The 13844-nt window shown below is 37.7% G+C and overlaps 1 protein-coding gene across 33 annotated transcripts in view; it reads left to right on the top strand.

The window, feature by feature from the left end:
- LOC105498451 (SH3GL interacting endocytic adaptor 1) overlaps positions 1 to 13844 on the top strand; it is a 216421-nt gene that overhangs the window by 101110 nt on the left and 101467 nt on the right. For all 33 annotated transcript variants that reach the window (XM_071091756.1, XM_071091752.1, XM_011770582.2 and 30 more), the window contains 3 exons: positions 3184 to 3240; positions 6253 to 6307; positions 7018 to 7193. In XM_071091756.1, the coding sequence (XP_070947857.1) occupies positions 3184 to 3240; positions 6253 to 6307; positions 7018 to 7193 (288 nt within the window). The remainder of the gene's footprint in view (positions 1 to 3183; positions 3241 to 6252; positions 6308 to 7017; positions 7194 to 13844) is intronic.

Below are 13844 nucleotides of genomic sequence, written 5' to 3'. Positions count from 1 at the left end.
GCACACAGGTAGAACATTGCCCTCTTCACAGATATTTCTATTGGGCAGTGCTGTTCTATAGAATTAATTACAAAGTGAGTCAAGTCTACCTCAGTGGAGAAAAGATAATATTTAGGCAGTATATCATGTACCTTTAACATGCCCCACCCAAGGATCATTACCTGGCCATGAACTGACCTTGAAAACCAGAGGCATTCCCAATGGAAATTGAGAACTTTGATGAGTGTATGATTGAACATAACTGTCACTATATTTATCTATTTAGCCCATCATATTATATAAAAACAGATAATATATGCTAACCAAAGTAAAATACCTATGAAGACATGATTAGCATCACTGTGAGCCTCAATTATCTTTAAATAATAGTCATATTCAAGTTATAAAAGTTACTTATGCTAAAGGTAGGATTTTTGAATTTTAAAACATACAAAATAAAAGGAAGAGGTAAAAATCTATATAATTACAATTCTAAGAGAAAAATCATTGTTTATATGTTGGTAAATAACTGATACTTCTTTCACTATTAAGCCTGGTTTTTAAGTGGTGTTTCCCCACGTAACTGATATTCTTCCTTGCTTCTTCTTCTTGAAAGTTTTCCATTTGAAAATCAGTAGACTCATTATCTTCACTATTACTAGTACTACAGTTGCACCTTTCTCAATGGTTAAACCAACAAAGAATTGTTTTTTTCTTGGGTTTAGGCCAGAAGAATTCCATCCAGGCTCTGACTTAGCTTTAACTTGATAATTTCCACTTGGAAAACCAAAGATATTTGTAGTAATCCACTGGCATAACTGAGACCAAATTCCTCTAATAAAGCCGTGTGTGTGTGTGTGTGTGTGTGTGTGTGTGTGTGCATGTGTGTGTTGAATATCTACGAAAAATAATGTATTGTTATGATTTGTTGTTGGTTTTTAGTATTTGTTGTTAAAGTGTCCCTATTTTTGAAGAAAAAAATTCTACAAGTTTTGCTTCCCTTTTATCTCAGTCTTCCTTTGGTTTTCATGCAAACTGGGAAATTTTCACTCTGCCTAGATCGTCAGATTTAGAACTCACCTTTCTTTCTACAATATTAGATATATGTTGTCAGGAAAGAAAGAAAAACAAATATACATATATATATATATTTATCTGTGTGTGTGTGTAGGTATCTGTGTATGTTTATTTATATATATGCATGTGTATGTATATATGTGTGTATGTATATGTACACACATACATACATACACACAAACAAATGTGTGTGTGTGTTTATATATATATAAACTGTTTAGCTGAACATATAAGCCATCTTGGTTTTTAAGGGCCTTAGTTACAAAGATGAGATTATCATGGAAGCAAACTGTAGAACTTTGAAAATTTTGAACTCAGTAATTTATCTAATCTGTGGTTTTGGATAACAATCCTAGATCACAAAATTCATGAGTTTACTTCTCTGGAATCTGCTTAGTCCTTTTGATCTCCTATCAATATAAATTAAATGTCTATATTGAACTTGTTTGTTATATATGCTTTCTAAGAAGGAGTGGAGCACTTTGCAAAGAAGTCATATACAAACAGATTGGTAAAGCAGGAATTAAAAGAGAAAGTAAATATGATAAAGAGAAAATAGGAGCCCTGTCTACACCCAAGTGAGAGAATCATTTGTATTAAGTGTCACATTATGTAATGGACCAGTTCTCAACAGTAGCTTTGTAGGGTATACACAGGCAGAGTTGATATGACAGGTTTTACAAAGACCTTTGTTCAAAGTAGAAGAAATACCACCGAAGCACTAATTCAATGAAGGCAATTATGTGAGAAGATTAAAATGATGTAGTCTGCATACAAATAATCTATGTCAGGAGTGGGACAGAGAGGGATGCTGGTCTGTGGAGGCAAGGCATGGCCCAGTTCTTATCATTGTAAATTCTAGTGCCGTGGTAGTGTATTGGAAGGCAGAGGGCATGAGCACATTATCTATTTCTTGTGCATTATTTACCCTTGCCAAAGCCCTGCTATTCCATAGAATGCCTAGTCAACATTCACTGTTATTCAATGATGATGATGATTCTGGGTTATCTAGTGATCCTATGTGCACACATAAAAAGCTTATTTCTCCACCTATTTGTCAAATTGGGTATTAGTTGTTTACATTGCAGTTCAAGTGGCCTTTATTTGTTATTGCAAAATTAGAGGTCCTGTGTCCAAGCCTCATGCATCACCGTTTGATGTGTGTTGTTCTGAGATCTGCTATGCGCAGTGACATACCCTTGTCCCATGTGCTAAATATAAGAATGTTGAATGAACCCTCCATTACCAACCTGATTTGTGTTTGTCCTTTGCTCACAAGACATAGAAAATCTTGGCAATATCTGTTTGGGTGATGCCACATCTTTGCTCAAGTGCTTGTAGCCATGTGTCATGGTTGTACTAGGGGACAAAGAAAACTTTAAGATAATCAGAAGAGAGTAGTACTGACATCCAGTCAACTTGCAATGATACGTGCTCACGGAGGCACAGATCACACGAATGACAAAAATCCACCATTAATCCTCAAATTCTATTTTTAAAATTTGATAAGAAAAGTCCTTTAAAAAATTATTTTTAATAACTAGGAGCTGAATGAACTGATGTGGAGCTGACTTCCTCTATGTTTTATCAAGGGAGTAGTTACAAAAAAATTGAGTCAGGGCTAAAATGCTAAAAGATTATTTAATGACTTGGATGAGTACTCTTTGGATATGTTGTAACTAATTGTATATAATAGCAGCATGGAGGTAAAAATGTTTCCATTTAAAATACATATATACACGGCTATATGTAAAAATGTTTCCATTTAAAATACATATATACACGGCTATATCTCCTGTAGGTTTAGAGGATTCAATTATAATAAAGGTGCTGCTAATTCTTCAGTCATTGAATAAAATTTGAACAGTTCATCATTAATATCCCTGTGCCTCAGTATCCTACAATCTTTTGTGAAATAAGTACGTAGGCTTTTTCATGCAGTGTCACGGCAGCTAGATTTACCATTCCGTTACATAAATGTGGCTCCTTAATAAGCTGCTCTAATATGTCTTTCCAGTGCTGGATTTTGATAGCTCTTGCTAAATGCAGATAAGAGTTCAATGTTCTTTGTTCCTTTGTTTTTATTCAAATATTTTCCTTCTAAATTCATTTTCAACTTTATTACAGAAGAAAAGCAATGGGGCACCAAATGGATTTTATGCGGAAATTGATTGGGAAAGATATGTGAGTATCAGAAGATTGTTTCTCTTTATTAAGTATTTTACAGCTTAAAAATGAGTTGAGGTATTCTTATAATAGGACTTAGAAATAAGTGAAATACTCATCATGTCATTAGGAAGTGCCTAGCCTAGTTAGGATGGGGCTAAGAGCAATAAAGTCTGTCAGAACTGAGTTTAAGATCTTGTGCAAGCTTGTCTAACTTTATGAGATTTTTTGTGATTTATTTATTTATTTTAGCTGATCCGCTATTGTTAACGTTAGTGTATTTTATGTGTGACCCAAGATAATTTTTCTTCTTCCAGTGTGGCCTAGGGAAGCCAAAAGTTTGGACACCCCTGATGTAGCCCCTACACGTATCAGCTGTGTGTGCCCTTGGAGAAGTTATTTGCCGAGTAGCAAAAAAGAAGTCAATGACCGCGTGTCATTGTTGCAAGGATTCAATGAGCTAATTATTTGCAAAACATTTCAGTAACCTGCCTAGCCTGTACTATTTGCTCAAAAAATGCTTTTCTAATATTAAATCTGGGTGTTTCAGCCCTGGTCCTACTTCTTAGAAGTTTTGAGAATAGAGGTAAGTCAACCTGATTTTGGCAGGAAAGGCTTCAGGGAGGATGTGACCTCTGAGCAAAGGCCTAACATATACATAGAGGCTAACTGGCTGAACATTTGGGGGAAGAGAATTGCAGGCAGAGGGAACAGCATTGATGAGGTCTCTGAAATGAGACAGTGCTTGCAGCACCCAAATCACAAACATTGGGAAGGAGAGAACATGTGGCTGAGAGGGGATCAGTGGAAGATAATTACAAATGCGAGGCTAGAGAGAGGGGCAGGAGCCAGCCCTGCTGGGTCTTATTGGCTACACAGAGGCACTTGGCTTTTATTCTAAATGCAGTGAGAAGCCAGGGGCAGTTTTTAGCAGGTAAGTGACCTCAATACACTTGTATTTAAAAAAAAAAAAAAAAAAAAAAAAAAAGCACCTCTGAGAACTGAAGAAGGAGGAAAAGAGGAAGACCACAATAAATGCTCAAAAAAATGGTGAGTTTCAGACACAGAAAGAAAAAAACTGTATGATCTTACTTATATGCAGAATCTAAAAAGAAGTCAAATATGGGAGGCTGATGCAGGAGAATCGCTTGAACCCAGGAGGCGGACGTTGCAGTGAGCTGAGATCGCACCACTGCACTCCAGCCTGAGCGAAACAGAGAGACTTTGTCTCAAAAAAAAAGAAAAAGAAAGAAAGAAAAGAAAAAGAAGTTAAATACATAGAAACAGTAGAAAAGTAGTCAGCAGGGACAAAAAGAGAAAGGAAATGGAAGAAGTAGCTCCAAGAGTACAAATTTGCAGTAAGGTGAGATGAAGTCTAGATATCTAAAGTACTAAACATTTGCTAACGGTTTAGGTGCTCTTATCATACACACACACATAAAAAGGGCAACCATAGAAGGTAACAGAAATGTAAATTTAACTGTAGTAGTCATTTTACTTTGTATATGCATATCAAAACATGTTGTATATCTTAAATATAGACAATAAAAATGAATTTGTTTAATGGGATTTTTTTCCTTGGTATGTAGACCCTCTTCTCTCTCCATGGTTATGGCACTTTTACTGCTTTATTAACTCCCAAACTAACTCTCCAACTCTGCCTTCTCCCACGGACAGACCTACAACCTCAACTTCAACAGGGCCACCTACAAATGCTTCATCTTCCTCCCCTCTAGGACATAGGGTATAGTCTGAAACAGCTGGGGTCAAAACCTAGGTCTGACATTTGCTGGGTGTGTTTCCTTGAGAAATGGTGTCTGATTTATCTTATTTCCCCCCTTGATAAATGGGATAATTCTTTTCACATATGTTTGTTGTGTGGTTCAGTGAGGTAAAGTATGGGTCACAATGCTTACCATGTAGTAAGAATCCAAATGCTATCATTCTAATCCCAACAGTACAAACTGCCTTTTTATGTTTTCTGCTTCTTTCCAAAAAAATGTTAGTTGTCTGCTGTTAGAATTAGTTCAACTTGGAGTACCAGCACTCTCCCACAATTTGAGGGTAGAAATCTTGGATTCCTCTTTAACCTTCCCTCTGCTTTTTCTCCTATGACTGATCTGTTACCAAGAACCAACAATCCATCCTTTCAAATATCCTTGAGTTATCCCATCCCACCGTAACTCGATCCATGTCCTTAGCACATCTTGCCTGAATGGATGCACATGTTTTGAATTAGTTTTTCTTTCTCCAGTTCTTCTGCCCCAAGGCTATCCTGGAACATACTTCCAGAACTCCTTAAGATCCTGCTTTCAGTATGCCCCACCCTAGCTGAGAAGCTGCAGTAGCTACCTCAAGTCCAAACTCTTCCCCTGGCCTCTTGGCCTCCATAGTCTCATCTCCCCATCTCCCACTGTGCAGCTTCTTCTCTAGCCATGTCACCGTTGCTGTTTCCCCTCTGTTTCCCCATCTGAGTCACCCAGTGTCTGCTCCCATCTTGGTGTCTCTGAACAGGCTCTTTCTTACCATCTAGAAGGAGCTCCCACTCTGCCCTCTCCTGTCTGTCCTGAAAGACCCATAAAGACCTCTCTGATTCTTTTAAACTTCACTAATTTCCTCTTCTTTAAACCCTGTCTAACACAGGTGTTTTGTGTTTTATATTTTCTTTTTAATTTTTACCTACCAAAACACATTTCAATTTCCCTGAGGAAAAGTAATCTGCATTTCTTATCACCCATGTTGCTTAGCACAGTCCTTGCTTACAGGAAATGAATGTTAAATTCTGTTTGAATGCTTTCTTTCACTGACAGTTGATTCCTCCTTGTTTATTTTCACAGTAGGAGGACTCTCCAAGTGTCCTTGAGTAAATATCTAAACATATTGCTCAAAATTCACTTCCAAAAGTTAGAAGCTTCATCTCCTAAAAGAAAAGACTTTTCTATATGCTTAAATAGAAGACTCTAGAAAAAAAAATAATTTCTTGATCACTGTTAGGATAATAATCACTTCATATGCACTTGTGTTTTATAGAACTCACCTGAGCTGGATGAAGAAGGCTACAGCATCAGACCCGAGGAACCCGGCTATATCCTTTCTTTATTTTTTTATTCTAATTTTCATTCACTCTCAAGAAACAGTAAAATAAATTCAGATTTTACAAAAGTAATGAAATAACCTAATCTTCACAAGTCCTGTTATCCCTAATATTAGAGATGAATAAACAGCACTGAGAACAGCCTGAGCTCTAGCAAGCAGGCATTTTGCCTTAATCTATTCATAGAAAAGAGAGAGGAGAAAGAGAAAAATGTGCTGAAAAAACAACTGTGGAAATGGTGGGTACTGGGCTGTCTGCTAATCCCTGATATGACTGTCATTTATAGCAACTAGAAAATAGCTCTTGCTGTCCTCTCCCTACAATTCATCCCTGGGCAAAGCATGTCACACTGATGCATTTAAAACTCCTCGTGGATCATCTGTAAAGCAGCCTTCCTCTCTCTGTAGATGAGTCAGCTCACATGTGCTTGTCTGTGTGTGCAGAGTATGACACAACAAATGGTCGACCGCTGCAAAAATGTAGAATATTGGAACCATTGCTTCGTGAAATTCACCATCCTTGATCATGTTCTGAGGAAAGGTGAATAAGTTCTAACCCTTTCCTCCCTTACTTTTGTATGTTTTGCTTTGATTTTCTGCCATCTAAGGATACTTTTGCTGTCTCTATATGCAAACACTCTTGTCTTAGAGTGGTTGCCTCCCAGTAGAAGAAAGAGTTATGTATCTTTAACTGTGTTCTACCTACCAAAGGAAAGCACTTTTATTCTTCGAGTGAATCGGAAGAAGAAGAAGAATCACATAAGAAATTTAATATCAAGATTAAACCATTGCAATCTAAAGACATTCTTAAGAATGCTGCAACTGTAGATGAATTGAAGGCATCAATAGGCAACATCGCACTTTCCCCATCACCAGTGGTGAGTGTTGTGTGTGTGTGTGTTGAACTTTAGTGAGATTCAACAGAGCTATGTTCTGCCTGTATGCATTAAGTCAATCAGAAACTCCTTAAATTGAAGCCTGCATATGGTCACCATGTAATGAATTCTATAGACCTTAACAAGCTCATTCTAGCTTGAGAAAGTTGTACTTATTTTATATTGCAGTCCTTGTGCTTTTCAAAATGGTGAAAAACACATGGAACCACATTTTCTTTTGACTTATTTTCCTGCAAGCATTTTAAAAAGAAAAAATAATAAAGATTATCCAGACTTATCTCTAATGCAGACTTAGCAACTAGAAACAACATGAAGTTCACAGATTTGCTAACAGTGATTTTTAAAAACCCATCTTAGTTTCCTTTTCTATGATACACCACGTGAAAATACATGGAAGGAAACTGGTTATTTTTTGTATTGCTATGCTCTAAAACCAAAAATTAATCAAAATCATGGTCTAAATCGAACTTAAGACTTATATCCTTCATTCTATTGTATTATCAAGTTGACTTAAATAATCTTATCTTTAAGGTACCTCAGATATGAGTAATTGTTCTATTTATATTATTCAAATAGGTATTTTCCTGTAGACAAACTAAGACTTGGGGTTAAAAAAGAGGTATTTTTGCACAATTTGCGCTTCCATTCCCCAATTCCCAGCTACTAAATGTCTTTAATTGCTGAATTCTGGGTTCCAACATTTACAGTCTTTTCTCTGTTTGATAAATGCCACCATTGTTTTCTAAAAATGGTTGTAAGGAACAGATGAAGGCTCTCAAACTGGCAGCTAATATGTTCTTGGCATCTTCTTCAGAGAGATGAGATCTCTGTACAGCATTCCCCTTGAACAGGGCAGTTAATAAACGCTGAACCATTTTCAAGATGCTTCAGGAAACATCTCAACTAACCTTTCTAAATGAGTTGTAATCATCCGTCTTTTGAGAATAAACTTTTGCCTCACCGGCATGAAACATGTCTATCATGATGCTTTCTTTAGTGTTTAATGCTTATAACGGACTTGATCGCTGCTGTTGGTGACAACCAAAATGATTGCTAAGAGTAACTAACCACAGTAAACAATATTTAAAGCAATTTTTAATCATATACTCCCCTGCTACTTTAAGATGTCTTCTTGAAAAGGGAAGCATGAAATGTATTAGTTTTCTTTTCCTTCTGCAATGGAAGGTGCAGATTTTATAGTTACATATTGGCCTGTGAGTTCTAGTAATGGTGGTATTTTAAATGCACACTCTTTCACTTTTCAGTGGCATCTTTCAAATTATTTTTCACTTACTGAATAATATTTTTTACTAAAAATCTCCTTAAGTGTCTAAAACCAGTTTATAGCCATGTCTGTGCAGTTTATTTTATTCACTTCTCTGAGTTTATTCTCTGTATAATAAACTGGCCCTTTGGAAGCTACCTGGGGTAAGTAAAAGAAGGCAAGTTCAGAGGATTTAAGTGAAGAAATTTATGTGAAAGCAAATGTGCTGGCAGAGTCCCAGAAACATAGTGGATGTTTGCCGGAATGTAGCTGAATCCAGGAAAGAAGAGATTCCCTCTGTTGAATAGAATATGCATGGCTAAGTTACCTGGTAGCTATTCCTCCAGCCAGATACATTGCTGAGGATGCACCAAAAGTGGTGGTTTACTCTGAGCTCTTTTCAACATCTGTTTTTAAGGAAATATATTGACATGGTGTGGTTAAGATTCTGAAGAAAAAGTGTTAAGGGAAGCAGAGTGAAAACTAGATGGAGACACCCAGAGAGAGTGACCTCGGAGTTACTCTGTTTCTGCAAATCAACAACACCACAGACCAAGGGACCCTCAGCTCCCGTTCCCAGCACCCACACCTCCACTTTGTTCTCTATGATGTGAGAACCTGGATCTCCTATTCCTGTGATTCCTAAATATTTATAATTTTTTATACTTGGTGTGGAAGAGTAAGCTGTTATCATTACTTTAGGAAAGAGTGAGCATGTTTCTGGATGCACATAAGTTTAAAGAGAGGTTGTAACTGAAAACATATTCTTGGCTTTAGAATCCTTGCCCTCTCCTTGATAACCCATGGGTAGATACGGATAGATATAGATATAGATAGTGTTGTTGTTGTTGTTGTTGTTGTTGTTGTTGTTGTTGTTTAGACAAAGTCTTGTTCTGTTGCTCAGGCTGGAGAGCAATGGTACAATCTCTGCTCACTGCAACCTCCACCTCCCGGGTTCAAGCGGTTCTCCAGCCTCAGCCTCCGGAGTAGATGGGATTACAAGCATTCACCACCATGCCTGGCTACTTTTTGTATTTTCAGTAGAGACAATGTTTCACCACATTGGCCAGGCTGGTCTCGAACTCCTGACCTCAGGTGATCCGTCCATCTCGGCCTCCCAAAGTGCCAGGATTACAGGCATGAGCCACCGCGCCCAATCATGTACATATATTTTATAAATGTCATATGTAGCACTTCCTCTCCAGAGCCAGATAAGTAGAAATAACCTGAAATCCAGCTGGTGCCATGATAAAAATGACAATGATTTTGGACTTTACATGTTTCCAGCCCAAAGAGCAGACAATTATACATCTATATTTTCTTCAGGTACTAAAAAAGAAATAGGGTCTACACCAGTTAATGATATATCAGAATGTTTTATTTAAGCTATGGTTTTTATACTACAAAAGCATAAATCATTACATTAATAGAAATGAGGAAATGTCAAATAATAAATTATTCATAACAATGATTTACGTTGGACTTCTGATTTATGTTTCTTTTGAAGTTTTTAAGATAAAGTTGTGCCTCACTTATTCTTTTCATTTATTTGTTAATATGTATCCGTGAACTATAACTAATTTGATCTCTTTTATCATGAATTGGTCGTTTTTTTACTTGAATAGTTTTGCTATATATATTGGACAGTCAAATTAATGAATGAAATGGGAGAAATGAATGAATCATATAATTATGTGTATATACACTATAAACTTATCTGAAAATTACTTCTCAAGACAAAGTCTCAGCAGCAAGACAAATCAAGATTTTAATTGCTGGCAACAATCCTACTGTATAGTTAGACAAATAAACATAATTGTAGTCCAGATTTTACCTTAGCCCTTGATTTTTATATAGAAATAAAATATAATGTGGGGCAGAACACCAAAAAGGCAGAGGGATAATACAGGAGTTAACTCACAGGTAAAGGTAATAGTCCTTATTCTTATCACGTTCCAGTCTGCTGATAAGATACCATGCTTACAGGGCAAAGAATGAACATCACCCAGGTTTGAGATGTTGATTTGGTATCTGTGTAAGTTAGAATATTGGCTAAGCTGTTTTTAACAGAGACCAAAATAATAATGGCTTAAACTAAATAGGTGGTTTCTTTCTCTCCCACATAAAAGTCAAAGCTGATAGGCAGTCCAGAGGTAAAAGAGTCTTACTCCAGTGGTCACTCAAAAACCCAGGAATTTTCTGCATTATTGCTTCCCCTTTCCTAGAGCGGCACTGCTGCCTTACCACCACAAGTACTTCCATGTACCAGCCTTGGGATGGAGGAAAGAAGAAATAAAAAGAAAGAGGTTTTCTTTAAGAGTTTAACTCAGAAGTTGCACGCATCACTACCACCCAGATCCCACTACCACAGTTTAATCACATGGACACATTCGCTGCAAGGGAGTCTGGAAAATGTAGTGTTTTGCTAGATAAACATGTAGCCAGCTAACATTCAGGGTTTTATTAGTAAAAGACAAAAGAACAAATGGCCATTGGTGGACTTTGACAGTTAGTTTCTGCCACTCTGTCCTGAATTATATTGTATCTGCATCTTAAGGTTAGAATTAAGTAATCTCAAATTATTTCAGGGAGTTCATTAGGAAATGGGATTTCTTCCCATATATGTTTAAAATTATTTCCAGTGCCTATTGAATCCAGAATGTTCTAAAATAATTTTCTAATCACTAATTTATAAATACTAGTGATACTGTGCTGCTTGTTAGCTAACAGCAGGGTGAACAGAGACACTCCAACAACAGTACAGTGTCCCTCTGCTTATGCAGGTTCACTGTTTTTTGAGGCAGACTGTTCCACTGTTGAAAGAAAAATCTTCCTTTTATTAAACCAAATAGTTTTTGTCCTTGATTATAGTTGTACTCTTTAAAGGATGAACAAAGGATAAAGCCCCTTCTTTTACTAGTGAGTTTTCCATGAAGCAGAATGACTCCAACTCCAAGATTAGTGTGCAGGATGTTTATTAAGGAGTGACCTTGGACTTAATACCTGTGGTGTGGGGTGGGCAGAGGGAGAAGTTGAGCTTTTTTACACAACCAACAACAGGCTGTGCTGATCCCAGGGAAACTCGGGAACTAGTAGGAGCCTTCAGAGTTAGTGTGAGTTTGGCTAAGATGAATAACCTTGATACTGCTCAATCAATCAGTGCTCTGATGTGGGCCACACTAGGAAGGGGCATGCCCTTGGGTTAGGTAGCACTCTGCAGTTGAGGCAGATCCTGAGGTGCTGACAATTGAAGGCTGCCAATAGCCCTTCCAGCAGCTGGTGCAAGGAACCCTTCTGAAGAAGATTCTGCGTGGCACATTTTGGTGTCCATCCCAAATTCCCTGTTCTTGACGTAAGCCCTAGTATATCATTGCCATTCAATTAATGCTTGTAAGTGAGTGAGTGAGTGAGTGAGTGAGTGAGTGAGTGAGTGAGTGAGTGAACAAATACGTGAATGGGACCAGGCCAAGGACAGAGAACCGTGGCATGTCACCACCTTCCAGTTTTACAACCATCCACTAATAATACCCTTCAGCCTCCTTTGTTCACCACACAATGATTCTCCTAACTGTGCCCTAATCCTGGGCACATATTTTCATTCATTTTTTTCAAAACATTACTGCATTTGAGAGATCTGGGGTGTCTATGGCCTTGCCTGGATCTACCAGGCCAGGAAACCCTATCAGGGAGAGTGATAGGTTCAGTTTGCCCTGTTTCTTTGCGCTGGCACCTAGGGTTATCACCTTCTTTTCCAAGTGCTTTCTGGCCATCTGTTTAAATATTTTGTTCTAGAATTTTGGATTAATCACAAGCAGGTGTGTAGTAACAGAAAGCACATGTCACATGGATTCAGATTGTCCTGGGTCCCAGCCCACGTCGACCACTTTCTGCCTGTGTAACCTTAGACAAGCCCCATAACTGTTCTGATCCCCCATTTCTGCCACTGTAAAGGAAGGATGATAAGAATCCTTAAGGACTTTTTGTGCAGAAGATCCTAATAACAGTACATGATGTGTAATTGGCACTCTGCAATTGTTTGTTTCTTCATTACTTAACCTGGATTCTTTTTTAAAAAACACTTCTCCTTTTTCAAGGGTCATGCTCTGCTTCCCCATGTTCAGCCTCCTAACCTAAGAGCATACTGTGTTTTCGTGTCCTGGATTAGAATGTATCTACATCTCGAGGTTAGAATTCAGTTAAAGCAGCTTGGAGTTCTCTTGCCTGTATCAGACTTTAATTCTGAGCCAAATCTGATCCGCCTTTTAGAGGAACTACTTTTAAGTTAGTTTTCTCCATTTTGGACAATTGTGGTTGATTTTCTTTAAACACAAATAGAAACTTTGTATATACCCCCTGAAGGAACTGAGGTACAGTGGGAAAAGTGACAGCCCTGACCTCAGCCTCTTGCTAGCAGTACTGCTTAGGTAAGGTACTTAAACCTCTGTGAAAGTCTCGGTTTCTTTCTGTCTGAAATGGAACAAACAGCTACCTTACAGGGTGGTTGTTGCCACAGTCATCTCTTTCTGCTAGTGCAGTGTAAAGACCACTCTCCCTAAAGGAGGAGATAGAGACAGGTGCAACACGAACAGTAGTTTGCTTGCTTTACACCGCACTCCCTACATTTAGGGTAGAAGCAAACCTCCATTATATCATACAAGAAATGGCTTTGTTCTTAAAGAGTAAAGTAATTTTTTGAAGAAGGCTAAATAAAATAATCAGTGCAGGAATGAATTATAAGGAAATATGCCTTCACACACACATACACAGACACACACACACACACACAAAAGTCAGAATTCAACATACAATTGAATTGAATTGAATTGCATACAATTCCCTTTAAGAGAATTTGAGGGAAATAGAAATGAGACTTATTCCAATGATGTCCCAATTACTCAAACAAGTGGGTTCTACCTCCTTTTAGTTGATGAGGTTTGGTATGTTGCAAACCCAGTGCCTTGGTTTCTTCATCTATTACTGGGGTGACTCCCATACCTACTTCACTGGGCTATTTTGAGGGTTGAATGATTTAATGTATGTCAAGTACTTATAATAGAAGCTACATGTAAAGATTGTCTCATTGCTATAGATGCTAGAGCACATTTTAAAGAATATCATTAATAGTGAAAAAAAAAAATACAAAAAACTAGCCAGGCGAGGTGGCGGACGCCTGTAGTCCCAGTTACTCGGGAGGCTGAGGCAGGAGAATGGCGTAAACCTGGGAGGCAGAGCTTGCAGTGAGCTGAGATCCGGCCACTGCACTCCAGCCTGGGCGACAGAGCGAGACTCCATCTCACAAAAAAAAAAAAAAAAAAGTAATAAATAACTCAAATTTCCAAAAGTAATTTAGAACCAAGACCAGTAATTAA

The sequence above is a fragment of the Macaca nemestrina genome, chromosome 1 (genome assembly GCF_043159975.1).
Source record: "Macaca nemestrina isolate mMacNem1 chromosome 1, mMacNem.hap1, whole genome shotgun sequence".
Lineage (NCBI taxonomy): Eukaryota > Metazoa > Chordata > Mammalia > Primates > Cercopithecidae > Macaca > Macaca nemestrina.
This window is presented reverse-complemented; position numbering and strand designations above follow the sequence as displayed.